The sequence below is a fragment of the Gallus gallus genome, chromosome 5, assembly GCF_016699485.2.
Source record: "Gallus gallus isolate bGalGal1 chromosome 5, bGalGal1.mat.broiler.GRCg7b, whole genome shotgun sequence".
Classification (NCBI taxonomy): Eukaryota; Metazoa; Chordata; class Aves; order Galliformes; family Phasianidae; genus Gallus; species Gallus gallus.
In genome coordinates, this window is record NC_052536.1 from 25,695,856 (window position 1) to 25,722,565 (window position 26,710).

At 49.7% G+C, this 26,710-nt stretch overlaps 3 protein-coding genes and 1 non-coding gene across 11 annotated transcripts in view; 1 reads left to right on the plus strand and 3 right to left on the minus strand.

Moving 5' to 3' along the window:
* NUMB (NUMB, endocytic adaptor protein) overlaps positions 1-26,710 on the plus strand; it is a 130,358-nt gene that overhangs the window by 7,515 nt on the left and 96,133 nt on the right. For 3 of the 7 annotated variants that reach the window (XM_046941389.1, XM_040700610.2, XM_046941392.1), the window contains exons 2-3: positions 14,692-14,850; positions 18,158-18,342. The gene's annotated coding sequence lies outside the window, so the exon portion shown is untranslated. Of the gene's footprint in view, positions 1-4,192; positions 4,335-14,691; positions 14,851-18,157; positions 18,343-22,949; positions 23,400-26,710 lie in introns of those variants that run through there. The other 4 variants (XM_040700596.2, XM_046941393.1, XM_040700598.2 and 1 more) reach the window with 2 other exon arrangements.
* On the minus strand, positions 187-18,162 carry LOC428872 (acyl-coenzyme A thioesterase 1). 2 transcript variants are annotated; one of them, XM_003641392.6, is made up of 3 exons: positions 4,511-5,156; positions 2,950-3,152; positions 187-1,661 (listed from the first exon to the last, which is right to left on the minus strand). In XM_003641392.6, the coding sequence occupies exons 1-3, from the start codon at positions 5,100-5,102 to the stop codon at positions 1,056-1,058; spliced, it is 1,401 nt and encodes a 466-aa protein (XP_003641440.1). In that variant the 5' UTR covers positions 5,103-5,156; the 3' UTR covers positions 187-1,055. The 2 variants fall into 2 exon arrangements, with proteins under 2 accessions (XP_003641440.1, XP_004941725.1); XM_004941668.5 differs by lacking the exons at positions 187-1,661; positions 2,950-3,152; positions 4,511-5,156 and adding exons at positions 11,197-13,841; positions 14,290-14,492; positions 15,940-18,162.
* RIOX1 (ribosomal oxygenase 1) lies at positions 21,033-22,908 on the minus strand. The gene is given in 1 exon segment (NM_001031196.1): positions 21,033-22,908. A coding segment is annotated over 1 exon segment (1,806 nt). The 5' UTR covers positions 22,886-22,908; the 3' UTR covers positions 21,033-21,079.
* On the minus strand, positions 21,808-21,916 carry MIR6587 (microRNA 6587). The gene has a single exon (NR_105456.2). It is a non-coding gene; the product is annotated as a microRNA 6587 (primary transcript).

Sequence of the window (26,710 nt, forward strand, 5' to 3'; positions counted from 1 at the left end):
CGGGCGTTTCTGCGGCGCCGACACGGGGCCGGCGGGGGGGATACGCCTCGCTCACCGCCCGCCTCCGCGCCGCGTCCCGGCGGCCCGGCCCCGCTCTGGGACCCCGGGTGCGGTGGGCGGTGGAGCGGCTCGCGGAGCCCTTCCCTCCCGCCGCGTCCCGTCCAGCGTGCACAAATCAACCTCTGCTCGAGTTAACGTTTCACTTTAATGAATTAGAAAAGCGCGGAGAGTGCAAGGTGCATTAATAACCTGTGGGATTTACGCGCAAGTCGAACGCTGCATATAGCCAGCTAGCTGCGTGCGCTCAGCCTGCACCCTTTGTAAGGCACCGAAGGGGTTTTCAGCTGACCGTGAAGAGTCGCCAGCACTTCCCTAGCAACATTCAGTGCTTTCTCTTTCAAGTGCGTGCTCAGGAGACAGAAACTGCTCAGCATCTCCTGCAGAAACTGCTCAGAACAGAACCCTGCTGCTGCCCACTCCTCTGAGAAAGCCAGAAGGGAAGCCTGTTTTTTCAGTTCTGTTGTGTATGCCCAGAATGCAGTTTCAGGCTATGGGCTGTTGTCATCACTCCGTGGGAGACTTGCTAAATGCTAGATCTCAAAATGGACAATTAAGGCAGACATACAATTCAGTGACATGAGATAAGATTACTGGATGTAGGTAGAGAGAACAGCTACTTCCAAACAACAACAAACAAAAGTGCACTGTCTCCAGTAAGGACAGTGGCATCCAACATGCTTCCTCTGAGGAAGACGTACGAGTTAAATATATTTTCATCCCACCTCTCAGCTGATTTACCTTCCACTTAAACTCGCTTTCAAAACAGACCCAGCCTTGCCATCATCATGTTTCCACATCTCCCATACTACACAAATTGGGAGGCCAAGATATCACTGTGTTGGAGGAAGATGTGGAAAGGATGCAGCTCTCACCCACCATCTGCTCAGGGAAAAGCGACTGTTTATTCTCTGATGTTCTTTGCTCTCATTCAGAGCCATTTAACAAAACAAGTGTGAAACACTAGCATCTTCCTCTGCACAGTAACCCAAATCACATCACAGCTTATTGGCTGTCCTGGAAGGCTCACCCTTGAGGTGTCTGTGAAAGAAGGCGCGGATCTGCTTCCAGGCATCTGTCTGTGCCTCACAGTGTGCCTTGGGCTCCCCACCCCACATCACAGGCATGCCAACCAGCAGGTGCATTGAGGCAGCACACATGGGGAAAAAAGGAGGTTCAATATAATGCCCTGCCCCAGGATAACAGATTATCTCAGGCTTTTCCTTCCCATGAGCTTGCAAACGTTTGCTCCCCTCAGCTGCAAAGAATTCGCTTTTCCAGTTGTGATCATCCTGGCCAACAATGAACAAGAAGCGACACTCGGCTTTCTCCAGAGGGATAAAGCTTTGGCGGTCAGGCCCTTCTAATGGACTGTTAAGTACATCAATGATATCACCAATCCCAGACTTGTTGACCTTGATACGTTTTACATTGGCACCGAGGGGTGGAATGGTGACATCCTTATAGCGGAGCACTGCACCCACGTTTGCCACCGAGCCATTGATCACAGCGGTGGCCGTGATGCCCTTCAGGAAGGAGGCCATTGAAATGCATAAGTCACCCCCCTTGGAGAAGCCAAGCAACCCAATTCCAGGACCTTTAACCTGCAGGGTAGAGAAACAGAAATCATAATCAATGAAAAATACAAACCATTTCTTGAAAGGGCTGCCATGTTAGCACAGCCTGTCCTGATCTGCACTCCAGGTATAGGCATCTAAGGTCCTGCGTACAAGGGACTCTGCAGCACTGTTCTGTGCTTGGTTTATGACCAGAAGCCCTGCTGAGACTGCAGCAGCATCCTAACAAAACTACAAGGCCTTGTACAGGTTAACTTTTCTTTTACACAGACAAACTATAATAGGAAAGCTAAATGATCTTACAGGGTGCTGAAATTCAGGGTGCCAATGTCACAATAGCTCCAACATTCAAAGACCCTCAGGGCTAAAAAGGCTCTGAGAAAGCACTGATATTTTTTGTGCCTTATCACCAGCACGACAAGCTCCACACCCACTGAGTCTGAAGCACAGAAAGGGGGAAATCTGAAAACATGACTAAAATTTTGCCCAGTGTTAAAAATGTGGCACGGGAGAGGCATCAGTGAAGGCGTTAACAAGAGTCTACAGTACTGTTCTCCAGGGAGAGAAGAAAAAGAAAAAAAGTGCAAGATTTGAGGCATAGTGGTGGCAAAAGCAGTTAGGGTTATTGCAACGGAAAGGCCACCAAGGCCTTTACTCATCTTGCTGAGGAAGGTGTTTATTTTGAGGTCTCCAGAGAGGCCAGACATTGCCGTGTGGAATTCTAGCTATTGTCATGTGCAGCTATTTGGAAGAAGATGCAGAGCTAAGCAGGGCTCTCTTCCAGAAGGTGCCAGCTTAGTAACCCTGACTGCTGAGTTCAGCTACCGAAAACCACATGCACCGCATACCAACATTTGGAGTGACTGTAGCAGCTTACTACAATACACGGCAGCAAATGTGTATTTATAGACTTCCTTGAGCCCTAGATCACAGAAGCATATCATGTGCTCCAAGGTTAAAAAAGACATTTAGTGCTCAAGGACGTTCTATGGAATGTAAACTTAAAAGCCCCACTGGAAGCCTGATGTGCCTCAAGGCAACTGGTTCCCTTGTTAGGATACCGGGTTGAGCGAAGCAGAAATAACTAGTATGTGACTCCATGTCACTGTGTCACCTGGCCAGTACAAAAGGAAGAATGGGAATTATCTGCCAGAGAACCACTGTAATGGGAGTTAAGGATATGAAAGGAATTATTTACAGTTGACTTGAACAGAGCTGCTATTCTAAATACAACAGCTTTGCCGCACCTGCAGGCTGATAGGAGCTGACTAATGACAATTCCCTGTAGTGAGGCTGTGTCAATGTCTAAACCAACCTGGTTGTGTTGTAACATATAGTTAACAGCTTCTTCAAAATATTCCAGGTTGAACTCCTTCATCTCTTTGGGGAGATCTTCATAACCATAGAAAGCCAGTGCCAGCACAGCAAAGCCATAGTTGGACAGCAGGCATGCCCTGTATTCAGGGAGTCCTCCTCCAGTGCCATACAAGTCAATAACTCCCGGAAAGGGACCATTTCCTGAAAGAGACCACAAAATGGGACACCTTGACCCATCATTTCTCATTTATACCCCAAATTCACAGACCTGGGAATGTGCTTTCAAAAACAAACAAACAAAACAAAACACACACACACAGAAAAGCACAGAATGGTACTAAGCATCTCAAATTCTGTGCCACGTTTCAATAAATGGCCGCATTGCTTCAAGATTAAACATTAAACAAAGGTACAAACAGTTGCCTTGCCAATGTTTTAGTGGACATCAGGAAACATGGCGGGCAGGAAGGGATGACAGTCACAGCTAGCTGTCTGTATCACGTGAACTCACTGCAAACATAACAAACTCTGCTCCAAAAATACCCAGGAGGCTTTTCCCCACTGCATTTCTCAAAAAACTGACCCCAAAATCCCATCTGCCATGGTTCCACCTTCTTAGTTTCAGTGTAAATGCACTATAGCCCATTTACTCTGGCACTAAGGGAAGAAAATATTCGCAACCAGCCTTGTCGCTCTCATGAGGGAGGCTGAGAGGGACTGCAGGAAACTGATGAAGAGTATGGAAAGGAGGAAGACACAAGGAAGACTTCCATTTCTGCTTCCACACATGAGCGTGCAGAACTTGGGCAACAACTGGAAACTCACCACCAGCCACGGGGAGTACAAAAGAAGGTGCTGGCTAGGACATGTATGATTGCAGTGTTACAACGGAGGAGATACCAGGGACAGGCAGGGAAAAAGGCAGGGGAGGGGAAAGCGAGGCATATACTACGTAGAGATGCTCCTTGACCACATGGGGTTCCAGCACAAAACCAGAGACATGCCTGGTGAGCCTCTGGGTCACAGGGAGAATTAAAGGTGCAAATGTGGTGGTGGCGGTGACAGCTGTAAATGAGCACCAGATGAAGATGAGAAATGGGAAGAGGCTTCCTACAGAGCACTGGCATAAGCCTGGGCAGCTGCTGGGAGGACAACACAGGATTTGTACGGCAGTCAAAGCTCTGACAAAAATGCCGTAACGGCAAATGTGCATAACGCTCTGCTTGTCTTTCTGCTCGCAGATGGGGAGAAACAGGGCAAATTTGGCTGCAAAAAGAAGCTTGGGCTGGAGCAACTCTGAAATGACCGAGTTGGGGATCTGGAGAAAGGCCGGGAAAGGAGCCAACACAGTCAGGACTTAAGGAGAGCAACCTCGTAGCTAAGGTACACGAGGAGGAGCCTGGCAAGCAGATGAAAGTTGGTTGCGCCGACGGGGCTGAGCTGGCTGGCCAGTCCTAACTCCGTGCTGCGCCGGTCACCGCGCCGAGGGGCCTCTCGGGGCGGGCACCGCCAGAGGAGGCGGCACCGCGGAGTACGGACGGGGCCGTGCCGGTACTCACCGGGGGGCAGGAAGAGCGTCGCCCGGATCCGCCCCTCTCGCACCGGCACCCTGCGCACCCCGTCCCGCAGGAACGCCCGCTCGTGCTGGGCCTGGGCCAGGAGCCGCCCGGGGCCGTCCCCGTGGCCCTCCAGCACCTCCAGCTGCAGGCGGAAGGGGGTCTGCACGTCCTTCTTCACCAGCCGCCAGAAGGCCTTGCGGGGCTGCAGCGCCCACAGCAGCCCCATGGGCTCCAGGCCGCTGAAGCTGCCTCCCGGAAGCGCGGGGCAGCGGGCCAGGTCCAGCTCCCCGTCCTCCGCCGCCTGGTACCGGGCGCGGGCCTCGAAGAGCTCTCCCGCCTCGTCCCGCAAGGACGCCCGCAGGGTGACCTGCTGCCGGGGGCTGAGGCCGTGCACTGTGATGCCCAGCGGCTCATCGAAGAGGCTGCGGGTGGCCGGCGAGAAGCGGATGGTGGCGGCCATAGAGGAGAGGCCGCGAGCCGGGGACGCCCCGGGGACTCGCAGGGGGCTGCGGTGCTGCGGAGCGGAGCCGACCCGGGAGAGCCACCGCTGCCAGCAGCGGGAGCCCGCTCGGCACGCGGTGAGGGCGCTCATTTGCCCTACGGCCCCGCGGCGCGTCCGCCTCCTTGGGAGTGCGCCGAGGCGGGCGGGGCTGAGCTGAGCTGAGCTCCGGAGTGCGGCCCGCACCGGGAGCGGAGGGAGGGTCCGCGCCGAGAGGAGCGGTGTGGAACTCGTCGCGGAGATTCGGAACTGCCGGGGAGGAATGTTGGGTGTTCAATGCGAATATATTAATATTAAATACTTATAATTTTACTGCCGCGCTCCGCCCCTTGTGGCTTTAAAGTCTCTCAAAGACTTGGCACAGAGTGCAGGCCTCAGATGCCCGGCTCCCGGCGCTTCATGTTGAAGGCTCCTCCAGCGGGTCGTGCTGCCCTGCTGCCTGCCTCCGCCTCCCTGCAGAGGCGTTGGAAGGGGCGGTTTGGGATGGGATCCACCCATTGTGTGTGTGCTCCTCCCCTCCCCTCGGACTGGAGCGACTTCTCGTTGGCGTGCCTTGTGTAAACCCGGTGTGCCAGCTACAGAGCGTGGCACGGGCCGAAGGAAGGCACTAGGAAAGCTTCCTTTACCTGAGGATAGACAGATATCCCATGTAAATCCCCCCACACTATAAGGACAGAGCAAGTCCGAGACTGCCTCATGAGACTGAATGCATACAAGTCTATGGGCCAGATAGCATGCATCCCAGTGCTGAGCCACACTGCATCATATTTGAAAAGTTGTGGCTGTCAGGTGGTGTCCCGGATGACTGGAGGAAGGGTCACATCACTCCCATTTATAAGAAAGGGGGCAAGGAAGATCCAGGGAACTATAGGCCAGTGAGTCTCACCTCTTTACCTGGAAAGATCATGGAACAGATCCTCTCGGACGACATGCTTGATCACATGAGGATCCAAGACAGCCAGCACGGCTTCACCAGGGGAAGGTCATGCTTAACCAATCTGGTGGCCTTCTATGATATAATGATGTCATTGGTGGACAAAAGGAAGGCAACCAATGTCATTTACCTGTACTTGAGCAAGGCCTTTGACATGGTCCCCCACCACATCCTTATCTCCAAATTGGAGGGATGTGGATTTGATGGGTGGACAACCTAATGGATAAGGAATTGGCTTAAAGGCTGCAGACAGAGGGTGGTGGTCAATGGTTCTGTGTCCAGGTGGAGGCTGGTAATGAGTGGTGTCCCCCAGGGATCTGTCTTGGGACCGGTGTTCTTTAACATCTTTATCAATGACATCAATGACAGAATTGAGTGCACCCTCAGCAAGTTTGCTGACGACACCAAGCTGAGTGGTATGGTTGACACAGTGGAAGGAAGGGATGCCATTTAGAGGGACCTCAACAGACTTGAAAAGTGGGCCTGGATGAACCTAATGAGGTTCAACACTGCAAAGTGCAAGGTTTGGCACTTGGGCCAGAGGAATCCCAGGCAAATATACAGACTGGAAGGAAGAGTCCTTGAGAGTAGCCCTGCAGAGAAGGACCTGGGGGTCCTGATGGATGACAAACTTAACATGAGCCAGCAGCGTGCTCTTGCAGCTCAGAAAACAAATGGTATCCTGGGCTCCATCAGAAGAGGGGTGGCCAGCAGGGACAGGGAGGTGATTGTCCCTCTCTACTCTGCCCTTGTGAGGCCCCATCTGGAGTACTGTGTCCAGGTCTGGAGCCCCCAATACAAGAAAGACAGACAGTTGTTGGAGACGGTCCAGAGGAGGGCCACAAAGGTGATCAGAGGTCAGGAGCACCTTCCCCATGAAGACAGGCTGAGGGAGCTGGGCTTGTTCAGTCTGGAGAAGAGAAGGCTGCGGGGTGACCTCACTGCAGCCTTTCAGTACCTAAAGGGAGCCTATAAACAGGAGGGGAGTCAAATCTTTGAAAGGGTAGATAACAGCAGGACAAGGGGAAAATGGTTTTAAGTTGAAGGAGGGAAGATTTAGGTTGGATGTCAGGGGAAGATTCTTTACCATGAGAGCAGTAAGGTATTGGAACAGGCTGCCCAGAGAGGTTGTGGATGCCCCGTCCCTGGAGGTGTTCAAGGCCAGGTTGGATGGGGCAGCCTGGTCATATATTAAATGTGGAGGTTGGTGGCCCTGCCTGTGGCAGGGGGGTTGGAGATTCACGATCCTTGAGGTCCCTTCCAACCTGGGCCATTCCGTGATTTTATGATTCTTGTGTGATTCTGTTTTTTTTAGGGATCTGCAACAATTTAATGTTAAAACGTCAGCCAATCACAGGTCAAGTTCATGCTGTGCTTCAGGTGGTGAATGAGGAAGGCACATAGGCCATTCTGTAAGAATCTGTTGAGGAGGCGGGCTGTGTTTCCTGTTTGCTGTGCTTTGCATATATGTCAGCAGCAGTGCTTCTGGCTGCTTCAGTCCTGTTTCTTAACATACCTTGGCCAATTCACTTCTCAGGTCAGAGATTCTTCCTTCTGCACTGCTGGGTTAAGGCATAACACAGATGTTGCTTAATGTTTAAAGCTGTGCAAATGCTTTTAATCATTTGGCTTGTGAAATGAGCACGTTGATTACTATCTATAACAAAGATATGTCACATCAAAGTATCAAGCCTCCTAAAAGTTTTTTGGCCGCAGTAGTGGCATCAGTATGTTTGCAAGTGTAAGCCTCAACCCACCCTGAGTGCTCCTATAGCACTACAAGCACATACTCTGGATTACAACATTTAGCCATCTGGAGGACACTTTTCTGCTATGTTTGGGATATACTTCTATCTGAAGTTTAAGATGTGCTGCAGGTGTTGGTTTAGTATACTGGCCTGTGTTATGGACTAGGCAACTGTTATCAGGTACTGCAATACTGCTGTGCTTCACAGAAAAGTTTGGAGCAAACCAGTCCTACTGTATTGCAGCAGTAATCCTCTCTTGCTAGTGTGAGCCATGGGGCATGACACATAACCAAGGAAGGGTAAAATGGAATGAGGCACAACCATAAGGAATCTGGGTATAACTGGCAACCACTGCAGAGCCAAGAGTCCTTCTCAGTTATAGGTGCATTGTTCAATGATAATGAAAGTTCTGAAAGAGAAGGTGAATCTGAGTCAGAAAGATAGTTAACAACAAAATCCGGAGCCTGAAGGCAAGCTCATCATGATCAGCCAGGTCATCTCCTTGTGTGACATCTTCGTAAGATGTAGCATGGGCCTGCGTTGTGATTTCCATTGATGCTTTGTTCTGGATTTAGGAGGAACATGTTGATAACACACTGAAGGTTTCATTGTTACAGGGTAGTGCTTACACAGAGCCAACAACGTTTCAGCTTCTCACACTGCCCTGCCAGCAAAAAGGCTGGGGCAGCACAAGAAGCTGGGAGGGGACACAGCTAGGGCACCAAGATTGGATAGAGGGACGTCTCATACTGTATGGCATTGTGCTCAACCATAAAACTGGGTAAGTTAGCTGCCATTGCTCGGGGACTAGCTGGGCATCGTTTGGCGGGTGGTAAGCAATTACATTGTGTGTCACATCTTTTGTGGTATTTTTCATGTCTTTGCACCGTATTTCCCATTTTTATTTCTTTCTTATTAAGCTGTCCTTATCTCAACCCACAAGTTCTTCCCCCATCCTGTTGTGGAGAGAGTGAGTGACCAGCCGTGTGTTGTTTAGCTGTCTGCTGGGTTAAGCCAACAGCAGACCGATCCTATTACTTTGTCTCTTGTGTACGTTTCTGGTTTTGTCTAAGATTAAATAACTATTTAAAAGTGCTACCAAGAACTCTGTCATGATGCAGGATGGTTACAGGCAGCAAGGTGTATGGGAGGACATAGGTGTATGGGATGTAGGTATCTGTCACAGTTGCCACCTCTGACAGTTTTAGATTTCATCTCCGAAGAACTATGGAATCCTAAAAAGCTGACAAAGTGTTTGAAAAAGGCACGTCCTGACTCTGGCAGTGTCAGACAGTTACAGCTCACCACATAGTGGCGTCTGGCCTACACCTATCAAATAATCATCACATTATTCAGCTGCCTCAAGGAGTAGAGAATGTGTCTGGTTCTGACACAGCCTGTGAAACAGAAAGTCCTTATTTTGGGTCCTTTCTCGAAAAAGCTGGTATGGTTTAATCTGGCAGGCAGCTCAGCACCACACAGCCATTTGATTACTCCCTTCCCCCATAGGTTAAAGAGAATTGTGAAATCTCATGGGCTGAGATAAGGATAATTTAATAAAGAAAAAAAAATAGAGGGAAAGAAAACAACTGTGCACACCCACGCTCCACACTAGCAAGGTAGCTCGAGAAGCCAAAATATCTTTGACTTATAAGCAGTGCTCAGCAACAATTAAAACTTAAGTGTGCTATCAACATAATTTTCCTCCTAAATCCAAAACACACACAGCACAGTACCAGCTACTATAAAGAAAATTTACTCTATTCCAGCCAAAACCATGACAGTCTGACATTTAAGAATAGCTAAAGAAGATAGTAGAAAGGCTTGTAAAAGCATCCACACAACAACTACCCTTCATATGGGAACCTGCTGATGTAAGAAAACCATGTTGTTTCCAAAGCTGACCAAAATCATATGCAACACCAAACACAAGGCAAGAGTTGGTGTACATAGCTGTAGATTGACTCTGTGCCATAACACACGCACAGATAAGAACAAGTTCAGCAGTTTGCACAGAAGGAATAGAGGAAATGTACTGCAGTATATCATGCATCACAGACAGCATAGCTGGAAGCAAGTTTTCCAGTTGAGTCTCAGAGGCAAGAGCCATCTTTACAGAAAGGATAAGATCTGGATTGAGCAAGGGTACATTCTGGAGATCAGGCCATGGGATAAAGGTGCTGTTCAGTAAAAGATGGTCACAAGATTCACCATTCGTGGGGGCTGCAATAGGGAATCAGTTATCAGTCAGATACCTTTCTCAGCTTTCTTTGAGATAGGATGATGAGGAACACACAGGAGAGGCATTTCCCTATTTTGTGTATGAAGTTCAGCACTTAGCATGTGACCTGCCCCGTTAGTGTGAGAAGACAAATCTGGGAAGATACTTGCGCCAAGAAGTCCCGAAGAAAAGAGGGTTCTTGAGAGATAGGTGTCTATGCAGGTTCATACTTCCAGACATGAAGTAGAGAGATGAATTCTTCCTGATGCACTGGTGGAACATCAATAAACATTCAGTTGGGGTAACAATAATGGCACATCCTAGTTTAAATGAGAAATCTTTGCTCAACAAGTGAATAGGAGCAGTAGGGTTTAAAAGAAAAACAGAATAATCAGCAATAGAACCAAGTGAAACACTTAGGGAAGTTGTAACAGGAGGTGGAATGGATTATCCTGCAATACCCACACCTTCAGAAGACAAGGCAATGTGCAGAAAGTCAGAGGCATGTGAAGTGGAACAAGAAGTCCCAGTACCAAGGAGACAAGTTACAATTTCCTCTGTAACAGGGCAATTCAAATAGGGTTCATTTGTAGAGCTAGCAGTGGACTCAATTTCCTCCCCTGTTCATCCAGGTTATCTAGAAGGTATGAGGAGGGCTAGATGAGAAAAATAACCTAAAGATTTAGGGTATTAAAGGTCACCCACAACATAATAAGTGGACGATAAGGCCATCCACAACATCTAGCTGTACAGGAGCAGCAGTATGTGTGACAGAAATATATCGATGCTGAGATGGTTTCGTTGGTTGATCAAGAAAGTTCACTTCTATATTTTTATTATCTTGGCTTTTCCTGGGAGTCTTCTAGGCTCTGAGTTTTGTGATTTAGTGCATGTTCAGCTGTATCATCGTATCAACTAAAAAAGGCATCACACTGAGTGTGTGCTACCTCGCTTTTGGGGTTTTTTTTCCTGTTTTTTTTTTTTCCCCCCATATTTTATCAAATTTGGAAGTCTCAAAAGGAAACTGTTCAGGGGGATCATCCCAGGTATAGCTGTTTCATTATTAAAACAAAACAAACAAAATGACCAACAAACTTGCCAATTTTAGTAATCTTTGTATATAAATTGGGCTGGGCCCCCATTAAAGGCAACCTCCCTCACTTTGGACAGTCCAGTGCCCATCTGTACTCAGTCTCACACACACACACACACATGCCATAAGGTCAAGTTTCAGGGTATCCCAGCTTGTGTATTACCCTCACCAAAACGACTTTTGTCAGCCTGTAATTTTAAAGGTACCTTCTATTTACTTTTAAGACTTACTTTTATACCAAGATGTTGATTTGCTGTTCAAATCTCAGCCCACATTTTAATCACACCGATTGAGATGACAGCCCTCCCAGGGTCTCAGCCTGCATTACAGTCCCACCAAGACCAATGCATTTCATCTCCCACCTCAGACTAGAATGTCTGCTCTCATTTTATCCACACTGATACGGCTTGTACAGTGGGTGTGAGCCAAGGAAGGAGACACACACAGTAGGAATCTGCTAAAGTCACACTCTGTTTGATCTGGACGTTCTAGTCGAGGTCAGACTAATTTGGCAACAGAGCTAGAGCAGTTGAGTACAGTGGTAAAATTACTGATACGTAAGATTTGAAAGGTATGGCTGCGAATTTTATCCAAGCAAACGCTAGCAGTCTGTGATCATTTCCAACACCCACTGCTACCTCCGCTTGTGAGCTAAGCTAATACCGTGTGCCTCTCGTGCCTCTCTACAGGGCTATCAGAGAGCCCTCTCTGTTTTCTCAGATGTGACTGTTAACAGGCTCCTTAAGGACTGCATCTCTCCTAGGCATGGAGGGATTTGGCCTTTCAGATGTATACATAGTTGTCTAGGATTTGTTTTTCCCAAGAATATACAACTGGCTTTGCTAACATTAGAATGATTTTCCTCACCTCTTTCCTTTATTTGAAACAGTACTTAAGAGAGGTCTCTGCAGACATCTGACAGAAGAGGGGAGCAGACGGGCTGATGCTGCCCCAGTATTTTCTTACTGTGACTGTAGTTAATAAGGCTTCTTCTGACCCATCTTAAATTGCACTTGGGCCATTACACACTTGGAGTCCCCATATTTTCTGGCAGTCATGGTGCCATGACTCAAATGGCTTATTTTGTGCTACAGATGGGAGGAATTGCAGCCTGGCTCCTCAGGATCCCAGGTGCCACCCTAAAAGAAGGTAAAGCACTTAAAGAAACACTCCCTATTGGGATGTCAGTGAGGATTGTTTGCAGGCTCTTTGCTGTACTCTGACATTACCATTTTGACTTTAAATACAAGTCAGTCCAGAACCTGAAAAACCGGTAAAGTAAATTTAATTGAAATTGATACATTTGGTAGGAAGATCTTCTTTTTATTGGGGTAAATGGGAAGTCTTAATTGTTTGGAGAATGAATTTTAATTTGTCTGCAAGTGTTTGTGATTATCTGGTTAGATGTAGGTGTGTGAATGGGAGAAACTCTGTTAAGATGTGAACCACTGACCAAGTCTGAGCCTAAGACTGGATCTAGCTGCAGCTAGGCCATCAAAAGGAGCGTAGAAAGCAAGGGGGTCCATTCTGAATCTTGTGACTGGGTGGGAGGGTCCCTTCATGCCTTTGGTTCCTGTATGAGCTGCTCTAGCTCTGTTCCCTCGTTAGTCTGACCTCAACCAGCTCTTACAACAAAGCTGAAAAGTTTCCACGTTTTATGGGAGAAGATCACAATGACTGTAAATTTGGCCTTTTGCGTTACATGTTAGAGCTGGAAGTATACATGAAGCAGAGCACTTTCTTCTGAAGGGGAGACAGAAACAAAAGACAAACAACCCGTCCAGAGGGCTAACCAGAGACACCGTGACATCCTCGCTGTAACATCCATTATGGCACACATCCAGCATCTTGGAGTTCAGAAACATTTTCATTTATGATATTTACTATAACAGTAGTGAAATCCATGCACCAAAATTAGTATTTGAAAGGTCTTGCTTTGATGTATGTGTTGTGGATAGTATATGCATGTGAAGGCCACAGTGTTGTGAAAAGCACGGTCAAATATAAAAATAGAAAACAGATGAGAAAAATAACTGAATATTTTTCCTATCACCTATTCTCCATTCCTTTTCTTGACACTTGAGTAAAAATGTAAAACAGAAAGTGAAAACCAGTTGTTCTCTGAGTTATGGTTGTGCAAAGTCACTGAAGACACTGTAGCTGTATTGGTACAGCTGGGAAAGGGAGCTGACCTGATAAATGTAAAATAATTCATCAGATGTTTGTTCAAAGTTGCGCGTTTCTTGTACACGCATCACTTGTCATTTAAATGTTTGTGGAAAAAAGCCCTTATCTGTAGCCAAGCATGAACCTGTGCTTTAGAATAAGCTGTGAGCTCTCCACCCAGGACAGCTCGTTTGTGAAGAACTGGATGGGTTCCTATTGGGTAAAAAGGAGAAAAGGGAGGGTCAATGCAGTGCCCTGCTCCAGGATAAATGAGTGTCTGAACATTTTCCTTCCCTCGAGCCTGCAAATATTTGCAGGCTTCAGTGACATAATACTTACTGTTGATAATATGATCATCTTGTCCAGCAATTAATAGTAAATGTGCCTCAGCTTTCTCTATTGGGATCAGGCTTTGGTTGCCAGGGGCTTTAAAGGGGTCAAAAGCAATGTCAGAATAATCAAGGATATTGTTATCATAAACCCTGGCACGGTTTTCATCCCAAATCAAACTGGGAATAGTTTTATCTTTGTAGCACAGAGGAAAAACTGTATTGGCCACTGGGCCATTAATGGTAGCTACTGCTGTGATATTCTTCAGGAAGGCAGCCATGGCGAGAGACAGATCACCTCCTTTGGAATAACCGAGCAGGCCAATTCCTGGTCCCTTTACCTGGTGAATAGGAGGAAAACCCCGTCAGTACTGAGCTGAAAAACACAACAGCTAATTACTGGATGAGGATGTTGTGTAATGTTGAGAGATTACAAAACAGTACAAAGGAGGGAATGACAATGATTACTTTTTCTGCTGGACAAGTGCTAAACACCTGCCCCGAAGGAGAAGGGAAGAAGGGTGGTGATTCATGAAGGCTCTCCTCAAACCTTTCCACCTTGTTATGTCTCAGCTGTCTCTTTTGAGCGTGCTTTCTCTCTTTCCAGCACCTTTCCAGTGCATATCTGTTTAGTCCTTCCTCTTCTCTAGAGCTCAGACACCCTGCAGATGCCAGCCATGGGGTTGGGCAAGCATCCAGCAGCTTCCCCCGGAGATAACTCTGGTGAAGGGATAGGCACTCCAGAGAAGAAGCATTCTCTGGATCCCAGAGGGCAGGGAGCATAACTACCTGTGTGTGCTGCAGCATGTAGTTCACTGCCTCTTCAAAATATTCCAGATGGAGTTTGGTCGGCTTCTGGATCAGATCCTCATATTGGTAATAAGCCAGGGCCAGTGTGGCAAAGCCATGATTGGCCAGCAGGCTGGCTCTTTGCTCACAGAGGCCTCCTCCAAGTCCATCTATGTTGATGACTCCTGGAAAGGGGGCTTGTCCTGCAGCAGACAAGAGCAGTACCACATGAAATTAGTCCTTTTAATGTTTCTCTAATTTAGAACACATATAACCAGGTACACAACAGGAACTGCAGAAGACTGTGTTTTTGGGGAAAGGACGTGACAAGTCTCTCAGCAGTTCAGTGTTGGCTGCTAAAAAGACCTCTCCCATTGTTCTTTCTCTGCTGTTTGCATGCAGGTGACAGCACATCTACTGGCTTTACATAGACTGTGAGCATTCAAAGCAGTGGCTGTGTACCGCAGAGAGCAGGACTGCAGTTGCCTGTGCCCCGTGGCTCAGCTGAGTGTAGCACAACACTGTGGGCTTACACGGAACATGCAAAGGTCCTAATACTGGGTAAGTCTGTGGGGATGCTCAAGGGAGGTGGGACAGCGCTATAGCAAAAGCCATTGGGACTCTCCACTTTTGTATGGCTTTAGGTTGTTTGCTAAGTGGTATTCAGCTCCTAAATGGCTGCAGGATGAAAATAAAATCCTATTCTATGCCTAGGAAACATTTCAAAGAGACAGGGACTGTGGCAAAGGTTTATAACTTTAAAACACATGCTGTTTAAAGGAGCGCATCTGGGGACACTGAGAAAACGAGCCAGCTTACTGTAAGCTGTGCAAGTGAAGGGAAGCAGGAAGGTTTGGAAATGAGATGTATGCTAGTCGCTTTCTTCATCTCCTGGTCAGCAGGCAGGGGAAGGAGCCCTGGCCTCACTGCCAAGGGGGATGCTGAGGATGAGAAGTCAGCAATCCACACCCTGGACTCTGGCAAGGAGGTCTCTGTTTAGCAGCCCAGCCCGTATTGAAACCTGGTGGTGACTTGAGCAAGTCATACACCTCCAAAAGAAAATCCTTTGCTAAAGCTATTCAATGTTTGTCTTTTTCTGCTGGAAAGATTTCTTCTCCATAAAAGTTCTTGAGTCCCTCATCTTCCACCTTTCACATAATGAAGTTGTCAACAGGTCATGGGTCCCAACAAAGTGAACACAGTGAACTGTGATCACCATATAGTGGCTACTGTGCCATGGGAAGAGGGAGCATACTCCAAGCCCTCCAGGAGGAGGTCTCCCTGATTTTTCATGTGGAGCCAGCTCTGAGCAACAAGGCGGGACTGGCACATAGACTCTCTCCACAGCAATTCATCTCAGCCTCTCGGCTCCAGAGGCCTACTGGCACACTCACTGCTTGTTGTGTGTTCCTCCACATTTGTACCCTCAGGCTCTTGGAAAGAATGATTCCTTTGCCTGTTTTTGTAACCTTGTTCTAGCATTCATGTGGCTGGGTGAATGTAAACGATGGTCAGATGGGTCAGTGGGATGGTAGGGAGGAAAAGAGGGATGGAGCGTTCATGGGCTCCTCTTTATGTAGGTCATGAAACAGCTTGCCCTGACAAACAAATACTTTTAGAAAAAACAGGATGGCTACAGCTAGTACTCACCGGGGGGCAGGAAAAGCATCGCCCGGATCCTCCCCTCTCGCACCGGCACCCTGCGCACCCCGTCCCGCAGGAACGCCCGCTCGTGCTGGGCCTGGGCCAGGAGCCGCCCGGGGCCGTCCCCGTGGCCCTCCAGCACCTCCAGCTGCAGGCGGAAGGGGGTCTGCACGTCTTTCTTCACCAGCCGCCAGAAGGCCTTGCGGGGCTGCAGCGCCCACAGCAGCCCCATGGGCTCCAGGCCGCTGAAGCTGCCTCCCGGAAGCGCGGGGCAGCGGGCCAGGTCCAGCTCCCCGTCCTCCGCCGCCTGGTACCGGGCGCAGGCCTCAAAGAGCTCTCCCGCCTCATCCTGCAAGGATGCCCGCAGGGTGACCTGCTGCCGGGGGCTGAGGCCGTGCACTGTGATGCCCAGCGGCTCATCGAAGAGGCTGCGGGTGGCCGGCGAGAAGCGGATGGCAGTTGCTGTGGAAGCGAGGCCACGAGCTGTGGGCACCCCAGGGATCTGCAGGGGGCTGTGGTGCTGCAGGGGCTGCGGAGCAAAGCCGGGCCAGGAGAGCCACCGCTGCCAGCAGCGGGAGCCCTGTCGGCACACGGTGAAGGCAGTCATCTGCCCTGTGGCCCCAGGTCACTTCACACTGTTTGCACGCAGGCTGGAGCCTTTTGTACAAGTGCTGCTTCCCACACACAGGGAGGAGTATCCTGGGCAGGGACTGCGTGGGCCCATTCTGGCTGCGAGGTTTTCAAGGTTGCCTGGAGCTGTGGCTGCAGCCCTGTTGGTGTCTGTAGTAGGGTGTGCTCAGTGCAGTCCGTGCTCTGACACCATATGAGCATTTCCAAAGGCTGTCAGGTCTGCCCAGCGCTGGCAGTTGATTTACGGTGTGCAAATATGCTGTGGCGGTGATCCTCAAACCAGGCCTGCTGGTTATTGCTCATTGCAGGACTGGACCCAGTTTCTCCCACAGGCTCTGCCTGCCATCTCCCAAACTTGGCCAAGCAGCAGGCTCCCTTCAAGACAGATTTCGGTTTTGCTGCCTACAGACCTGCAGACAATGGACACCATGGGCTGGGAGCATATTGGCAGCTTGCTTCTGCCCACTCCCCCCATGAACTGTTGCCCAGGGCAAGCCCACCGCCAAGACACAATCCTAACATAGCATAGTTGCCTTCAGTCAACTGTAGGCGTGGGACAATCTTGCACCTCTCACCAGATGATGGCATCTGGTATGAGAGAGTGCATTGTTAGCGTGAGGGCGTTGGCTGAGTCTGTCAAGAGAATCAATTACAAAATACGCTGGGTAGGGAAGGGAGTTTCATTTGCTACTAATTCTCTTTTGCCAGTTCTGTTCTCTTACATAAGAAAGATTTTCCAATCCAAACACCAAGCAGAAGATAGCAATCTTTTGGGAGGAGATTATAGAAAGCAGCAGTTTCTTGGATGGTCAGAGCACACTGGAGCCAGAAGTGGAAATTACCGGGCAGAGCATATTCTTCCAGAGGGCAGGTGAACCCGAGGTACAGAAGACACAACTTTTCCAGAGGGAAGACCTTATTCCCAACAGCCTGAAAGCTCTTAACTGAGCACATTTCTTCTAACATCCCACATGGTATACTTTCTGCAGTTTAGCAGTTGGAGATGTTCCCTTTTGAGATGAGGCATTCACTGTATACATGGTGAAATCTCTGTACCAAAGAGCTGAAGATGGTATATAGATGAGAAGACCATAGTTCAGTGGAAAGCGCAGACATTTATCCGAACTTCACAAACCACTGAGGAGATAACAGCATATTGCATATGATCTGTGCAATTAAGATCAATTCAAGTACTATTCCTTTTCTCAATGACTGATTGAAAAACATCAGGGAAATCACAGGAAATGTAAAAGCAATTCTAGTGGCAGCTGTATGTGAAGCCATGTTATTGGGTTTAAATTAGTACAGGCGTGAACAACACTAATTCCATAAATGAAAAGGCATCTGCTAGCTTAGGTCCTTCACACCTGGGCATGCTCGGTGTAGAACAAAGCCTAAACCTCTTGCAAGCATCCTCCTGGTCCTGAGTGAACTTTGAGTGGCCTTGTCCCCTACTGCAGAAGGTCATTTGGTTCAAAATGGACCCTTTACTGCTTAGTACAATGGTGAGAAAGGAGATTCAGCACTAGGGATTTTCTTTCTTTGAGGTTCTAAGGCTTTGTTTGTTTGTTTAACAAAATCATTCTCTTTGCAGAAAACAACTTGCTTGTGCAGTGAGGAGGAGGAGTTGCAAATGGACTAGTACCTCTAGAGCCTGTTAAGAAGAGTGGTTTCCCCAGTACTTCAAAGGCTACCTTCAAGACTCAGTCAACTAATGCTGAACTGAATACAACTTGAGCCAAATGTCAGCACAGCTTTTTAGCTGGACTGCAGTGGAAGGTAATTGGTGGGGATATTGAGATATGCTGAGGAGTTGCACAGAATATATAGGGGTGATGGCATCTGCCAGGTCTTCTGTTGTGTTTGCTCCAGGTACCTCAATACACATCCCTGCTCTTTGGTCCTGTATTGCTGCACTCCAGCACTAGTGCTTCTGGAAGACACTAGTGCTTCTGGAAGAACAGGCACATATAGCAGGCATCTGTTGGATATATCCCAGGGATACAGTCCAAGCAAGCCTTGCCTTGCCTTATGGAATGCTGAACTTTTCCTGCTATTAACCGTAATGTGGCCTGATTAAACACTTCCCCAGATCCCTCAGTGTTTTCAGGGTGGGCAGCAGGGGTGACAGTCTACCCTACTGCCTGATGGGGCAGGGAAATTCTAGCTGCTTGGTGAATCCTAGTGCTCCACAGTGGGGAGATCTGTGGTCCCCATTGAGATGGTCCTTGTCCATACCATCCTACATGCAAGCAGAGTTAAGGCAAGTGAGGGACACCCGAGTGCTGATAGACACTGAGGCTACTTGGAGCCATAGCTGCAGGTCTGCCAGTGACTGCAGCAGGGCAAGCTCATGACAGCTGGTCCTTTGGCACTGTGGGAGCATCTCCAAAGGCTGGCAGCTCTGCTCAGGGCCTGGTGTCTCACTGCCAAACAGGCAGTACCTGCAAATCCTGTCAGGTCAACTGCCACAGGCACTGTTTCCAAATGGCAAGTCCAAACACAAGGCACAAGGTTCCTGATAGCAATCTGCCTTCAGGCTTACTAGTTTTTATCCTTGGAGCAACGGACTCAGAGGAAAGCACAGCTGCGGTCGCCCTCCTTTGGATGTTACTGGTATTGTAGTGGCACATCTGTGAACAGGGGTTTAGTAGAGAAGTATGAGAAACAACCTATGAAGTCAGGTCATATGCAGCCATTTCCTAGCTCATGTGGAAGACTCAAATATAGGAGTACATCAATCAGATACCCTGCACTTGGGGGCATGTGTCTAGCAAAAGAAATTCATGGAACAGCTCAGGGAAGTGTTAAATGGCACAGCCACTTCACTGTTGCAAGACAGAATTCAGTTTGTCACTAGGTCTGAAGTCCTCAGTAACATGTCTGCAAATATCTAAGGTGTGGGAGGCAAAGGGATGAGGCCAGACTTTTCAGCGGTGTGTGGCGATAGGACAAGGGGAAATGGCCACAAACTGAAGCATAGGAAGTTCTGCACAAATGTATGTAAGAACTTCTTCACGGTAAGGGTGATAGCACTGGAAAGGGCTGCCCAGGGAAACTGTGGAGTCTCCTCTGGAGATATTCAAGACCTGCCTGGATGCCTACCTGTGCAACCTGGTCTAGGGAGCCTGCTTTGCAGGGGGCTTGGACTAGATGATCTCTAGAGGTCCCTTCCAGCCTCTACAATTCTGTGATTCTGTGATTTAGGCATCTCATTATTTTTCTCAGTGGAAGTCAGTGTGGTTATCATAACCAGAAGACCACTGTACATCAAGAAATCAGTGATCGACAGTATAACTAACCTGACCACAATCAGACCTGCGCCACATTGCACATACAGCATGGCCTCCAGGCCCTCTAGCTGCAGGACTCACTCGGTCAGCTGTTCTTAACTAGAGAAGCCTATGAGTAGCTCCCATTCAGTGCTGGCGAGTACGCTGCCTGCATGGCCTTGTCTGTACAGTGGAATTGTAGAACGCTTTGAGTTGGAAGGGACCCACAGGGAGCATGGATTCCATCTCCTGGCTCCACACAGGACCATGCGAAGTTCAAACCACATTTCTGAGAGCACTGTCCAGACATTTCTTGAATTCTGGCAGGCCTAGTGCTGACCATTGCTCTGGGAAGCCTGTGCCAGGGCCCAACCACCCTCTGGTGAAGAACTTTTTCCTAACACCCAACCTGACTCTCCCTGACACAGATCCATGTCACTCCCTCAGGTCCTGTCCCTGTCACCAGAGAGCAGAGATCAGTGCTGCCCATCTGCTCCGCTTGTGTGGACCTACAGGGCCACCACAAGGCCTCCCCTCAGCCCTCTCTGCTCTGGGCTGAACTTGGGACATCAGCCACTCCTCACATCTTCCCCTCTAGACTCTTCACCATCTGTGTACCCTTCCTTTGGACATTCTCTAACAGTTTTACAGCCTATATTGTGGTGCCCAAACCTGTACACAGAGGTCAAGGTGAGGCCGTGCCAGAAGAGAGCAGAGCAAGACAATCCCTCTCCTTACGTGGCTTGCAGTGCTGGGCTTGGTGTACACCAAGGTACAGTTGGCCCTTTTAGCTGCCAGAGCATGCTGCTGACTCATGTTCAACTTGCCATCAGCCAGAACATCTAGATCCCTTTACACATGGCTGTTCTCCAGCCTCTTGTTCCCCAGTCTGTATGTACAGGGTTGCCCCATCTGAGGTGCAGAATTCAGCACTTGCTCGTTAATGTGTCTGGTGATTGCCCAGCCCTCTAATTTGTCAATATCTCTTTGCAAGGCCTCTCCACCCTCAGGAGAGTCAACAGCTTGTCCCAATTTATTATCAAGCCGCAAGCAGAGCTGCTCTTAAAGCAGATGCTTATTTTAATCAAAACACGTCATATCTCTACTCAGGTCAAAGCCCTTCTGCCTCCAGGTCAGATGCTGAGATCAGACTGCTCATTCACACCTAGCAGCTGTAATGTGAAAACAAGAGACAGGTTTTTTTTTCTAAACAAATGTATTTTTATTTTGTTCAAAAATAAGAGTTACACTTGCACCAGTGGCTTCTTAGTAGTCAGAATGCCCTTCTCAAACAGGAGTGTGGCTAGAGAAATCTTGTCCTCCAAGGCATCGCATGGCAGGGTATCCACACTGACGTGGTTCGGATAGGAGGACAGGAGAAATTCAATACTGTCTGTATACTCGGGATCTATCTCAAGGTACTTGGGCTCTTCCTTATGATACACTCTTGAGTTTTCTGTTGTGTAATATAGCATCACGCCTGCTTCTTCATTGCACAATCTAACAACGCCATGATGGAGAAGACGTACTTCTGTGTCTTTTGTTATTTGTATATCGACATTGCGGGGCCCTCCATCTTGCCACCGGGCTGGAAAGCCATACACGCTCAGCTGTTTCTCACTTTGTGTAAGCACTGGGGGGAGACAGTCGTGAAGAAACGACTTAGCCCTCTGATCCATGGCAGCGTCAATGGGTGCGTAGTCAACAAGTTTCTTTATCAAGTGCTGCACCTTCTCCACAAATGCCGTTCGGCGAGCATCGACTGCATCTGAGTTGGCAACCCCCATGTATCCCAGGCAGTCCATGGGAAGCCCTTGCCGGTACTCAAGGTCCTCCTCCAGAGCCATCTGCAGGGCAGCCGGGAGGAGCTTCTCCAAGAAGTCTCCCCAGGAGTTCCTCTGGTAGGAGGACACCGTAATGTGGAGCGAGTGCGCATCTGGCAGACAGTCGGCCTGGTGGATAAAGCCCCGGGGAAAGTATAGCAGGTCTCCAGCCTCCAGCACCACTTCCAGCAGGGGCTCACCGAGCTCCGCCTGCGTGAGGTTTGCGCTGGAGAACTGGGGCAGTGCCTCGGAGCTCGTCCGGGGGCCGTAAACGTGCCAGTGCTTCTTGCCCTCCAGCTGCAGGACGAAGGCCTCGATGTCGTCGTAGTGAGGGGCGAAGCCCTGCGTGCCTGGCGGCGTGAGGTAGGTGTTGGCCCCGGCCATGCTCCCGAAGTGCTCCTGCAGGATGGAGAGGAAGTGCCAGACAGTGGTGGAGAAGGCCTGGGGGCTGAGGAGCCGCAGGGAGCACCCGTTCTGGTAGAAGTCCCAGACGACGGCAGGCAGCGCCCGGCCCACGGGGTTGTGCGTCTCTCGCACCCCCTCAGCATAGCTGGTCACGTCCAGGTGGGTCCCGAAGTGCACGTCACCGCTGCGCAGAATGGCGTCAAAGTCAGCCGTGGAGAACAGCCCCGCGTAGTAGCCGGGGTCACCCCGTTGCACGAGCAGTGGCGCCCGCTCCCAGTGCTGCCTCGCGAACTCCTCCGGAGCGGCCGGCGCCACCAGCCACCGGAACAGCTCTGCCGCGCGCCGCCGGCTGTCCTCCAGCCGCCCCAGCCGCCGCAGCAGCCCCGGCACGCCTCCGCCGCCTGGGCTCGTTGCGGGGTCTCCGGGTGGCTTCGCTTCGGGGCTTCCGGCAGGAGCCTTGGCCCGCGGGCCGACCGAGGTTGTCAAAGGGCCTCCAGGCGACTTGGTTTCGAGGTTTCCGGCCGGAGCCTTGGCCGGCGGGCCGCTCGGGTTCGTCTTAAGGTCTCCCTGCTTGGCTTCGGAGCTCCCGGCCCTCTCCACGCGGTCGGAGACAGCGGCGCCCTGCGGCGGCGCAGCCCGTTCCGGGCCGCCTCCTCCCGCCGCGCCGCGCCTCAGCCGCGCTTTGGTCCGCTTACCGCCCGCGGGCAGCGGCGTCCCGCGGCGGCGTCGCTCCAGCCGCCCGGGCCCCGCCGCACGGCGGTACACCGAAAGCGCCGAGAGCCGTCCCGTCCGCTGCCGCTCCTCCGCGCCGCACGCCGCCATGGCCGCCACACAGCCCCGCCCCTCCCGGCGCGCGGCTTCCGGCGGGGATTGCGGGGCGAACGCCGCGCCTCACGGGAGTGCGGGCAGCGCGGCTTGGCGGCGGTTCCCCCGAACAAAGGGCTGCACTGCCACGCCGCGTTCCCTTTTGCCACGTTCGCTCCCGGCGTAACCGGCACGCTCAGTTTGCGCGCTCTCCGCTCCTCTGTTGTGCTCGGAGCTGAACGGCGGTGCCGGCCCTCTGCCGCTCAGCGGCTGCCGAAGGGGGAGAGGAACGGCGCCGTGCCCGCAAGGCGCTGCTCAGGAGGGCGTGGAAAATGGCGCCGCGTTTGTACGTGGGTGCGTTTCTGATCACGAGCAAACTTCCATAGGAGGGACTCACCGTACGGTGCCTCCGTGAGAGCAATCTCTGGCGGACTCGGATAATTTGTGGCGATGGATTTTGCATGGGAGACGTATCTCCGGAGCCTCCTGTTAGCCCCGGGTGTTAAGGAGCAATTACCCACGCGTGCTGCTGGTTCGTAAAGCTGGCCTTACCCTCACGTAGGCCTGAATGTCGGCGTCGTGCCGCGTCTACTGAACGTAAATAAGCAGCTCGTGCTCACGGGGCACGTGCAGGTCGGTTGCGTGTGCCGCGCAGCGTAGCAGGCCTGGGCTGGAAGGTGAATTCAGACCCGACGCTCTCCTGACCTCCCTTCGCACTGCCAGGGTCTCCGCCGGGTTAGCAGAGCGCAGCCCCGCAGCGGCCCGGGCTAACGGAGCGGCCGTTAGAGCTGCGCGGCGGTTCGCGGACCGTGCCGGCAGGTGGCAGGGCAGCTCGGCGCTCCGCAACGCCGCTCCGCCCGGCGCCGGCTGGGAGCGCCGCGGTACGTGTGCGTGCGCGTGGGGAATGCCCTCGGCGGGGTCACTGCCGCGGGTGGGGTTTCAAATGGGAGGGAAGTGAAAGCGGGCTGCGGATCCGTGTGCCGTGAGGGAAGGGAGGGTGAGCGCCGCGTTCCAAACCGCTCCTTGTTTGCCAAGGTTAAGCCCCCCCTTACCAGAATAATCTTATCAGCTGAAACCGTATCAGCGGAGCTGGGCCTTGCACAAAACCAAGATGCAGCAGCTTTGAAATGCAGTAGAAGTTTGGCTATTGTACGCTTGAGTTGTATGTAAGCACGACTAAGTAGGCTCTGGGAGGGGAAAAAAGACCTTTGAAAGCTCCGGGCTTGTGAGGTGTTATTTGCGTTACTGTTCAATTTACTCAGGTGTAAACGATTCTCAGAAGCTGAGCGCTTGTGTGGAGCCTGACCCGAGCTGCTCTGAGCAGCGGCACTGAGGCCAGCACTGCTGTCCTGGGTGTTTACCAGCCCGGTGGGTTCAAAGTCCCACTCTGGGGCTCAGATCTTGGCACAGATGTCCCCTTCTGATGCTGACAGATAGATGACTGCCATTGGAGTTCTTGATGTGTAACGAAGTCCCGAAGTGAAGGATGTGGTAGCAAATAAGGGTAGTGAGATCTGTGTAATGCATTTCTTCCGACAGTTGAGCCTTTCTAATGGTAAAGGCTTTTGAGAAAGGCGTGCTGCTATTTTTCTGTGCCACGTAAGAAAGGATTTTGACCTAAGGTGCAAAGAGAGAGCTCTAGTATTGCTTACAGAGTACTCAGATGGTCGTCTAGGAATAGCTAAAAGGTCTCCATGCTGTTTCCATTCATTGTCCAATATTTCAAGGGAATTTGTCATAAAGAAAGTAGAGTGTCACGTAAAGCTCTTTAAATAAACATAAGGAAAGTAGCACAGATCTTTGCATGATTAGGTGGTCCCCAGCTGCTGCTCACATAGACATAGTAGCAACCGGAGGCTCAATTAAATGTCTTAATTAGAATTTAGCACAAAGTCACTCAGATGTTATCAGTATATAGGCTGCATTGCCAAGAGCCACACACATTTTATTCAAGAGGACATAAAAAATGTGTGGACTACAACTCATTAAAGAGCCACAGATGAGAGCAGAAGTAGTAAGGAAATGGCACCTCAAAGAGATGCAGGCCTTATTTGCTATTTTACCTTTTTCACCACTCATGATTCAAAGCATTGAAATCTTAAATTTGAAGAGCAGATCATGTGAGGCCTGATCCTGCAAAGCTATGGTCAGTCTTCACTGGTGAGTGGAAAAGGCCAAATTCTCTGCACGATGAGGCTTATTCTGCAATTTTCACTTCTCTGTTCACCACAGCGCACGCTGCCCAGCACATTCACTTTGTCCCTGGCAAACTGCTAATGTGAACCGTCACTTTTAGAAAGTTAAACTAGGTTTAATCCTTTTTCTCATGATCATTTTGCTGGCAGCCTTCCTCTTGCACTGTCGGTTTTGTTCTCGTGCCAAGAGCAATACCCAGTAAGGAAAAAGAACATTTCAAGCCTTCACTAACAGGTTTCCTCAACTAAAGCCCTGACAGTCTTTCTCATACAGCCCAATGACATCCAGTATGTCATCACTGGAAGGACACTGGGCAGGATTGTGAAGCCTGCTCCTCTTTGTGAAAGCTATAAAGTTCACTGCCAGATAACAAGACTAAAAGCTAATTCAGGAACTGTTTCTCAAGAGCTATCCTCTGGGCCGCTCATCAGAGTGAATGCACTCACTCACTGAAGCATCTCTTGGCAGAGACTTTGGCCTATCTCCAGCTGTTTCTCTCTTCTCAGTGATTTTCTTATTCGGTGACTGGTTGCGGTCTTTAATCCCGGTTCTCTGGCACACAGAGCCCCACTGAGAAAATAAGCCTTCCCTGCCATGCAATAGTCCAATTAAAACAAGTTTATAAAAATAATAATTACAAGGTCCAGGCTGCCCTACAGAATTATCTTTTTGGAGGGCACTGGAAGCACAGATATATCCTCTCATCCTATGTGACGCTAAAATACACTCTTTGTAACTCGAAGCTGAAATTACATAAAATATTTGAGTAGGACATTCTACCGAGCTGTCACCTCATTCCTACTGGGATCACAGGGCTTACTTTGTAAGCATTTTGAAAGCAATTTCATGAGGGTTTTTTGTGCTCTTAATATATGTCATCCAGCATTTGGTAGTGCTGAGCAGATACCATCTGCAATGACTCCGTGGGCAGTGACTAAACACAAAGCTGCAGACTCCGAGACTCCAATCTTCTCGCTTTTCAGCAGGAGGAGAAAAGTAAACGGCCATGAAAATCCACATCATAAAATGGAAGCAAAGAGAATCTGAATGAAATATTTGCCCTGTAAGATTACTCACGCACAGATAATTGAGATAAAAGGGATAGTCAGACTGTTCTGCACGCATCGTGTGTCTGGTGGTAGAGAATATGCTTTGCACTGTACCGAGCTGGCTCTTGGCGAGCTGTTTGGGTGAGGCTTCTCTGTGGAAGAAAGATTATACAGAATTCTTACTATTCAGATCCTTGCCTTATTAATTATGGAAACTGCAAAGCGTTTTACAGTACCGGTATATATGCCCACTATTTCAGAAGGAACATGTTGCATTTCTGACGTATAGTAGTGCCATTCAGCCGTTGGTTCTCTGATACATTTCTCATTCTCAGAAATCATGCAAAAATCTTCATCTCATCTTTCCTGAGAAGTGGGCAAAAAAAAAAAAAAAAAAGAAAAGAAAAGAAAAAAAAAGCTGTACTGATTTTTTTCTGAGGCATTCTGAAATCACTCCCTCAGCTCTGACACAGCACAACCAAGATGGCAGTGTCCATACAAACAGGATGTTTTGGTTTAGCAACCATATTGTTCAGGTCTGCCCATTGAACAACAGGAGAAAGCCTGCGTGTAACACTTTGGTTTTTGCTTCCCGTAG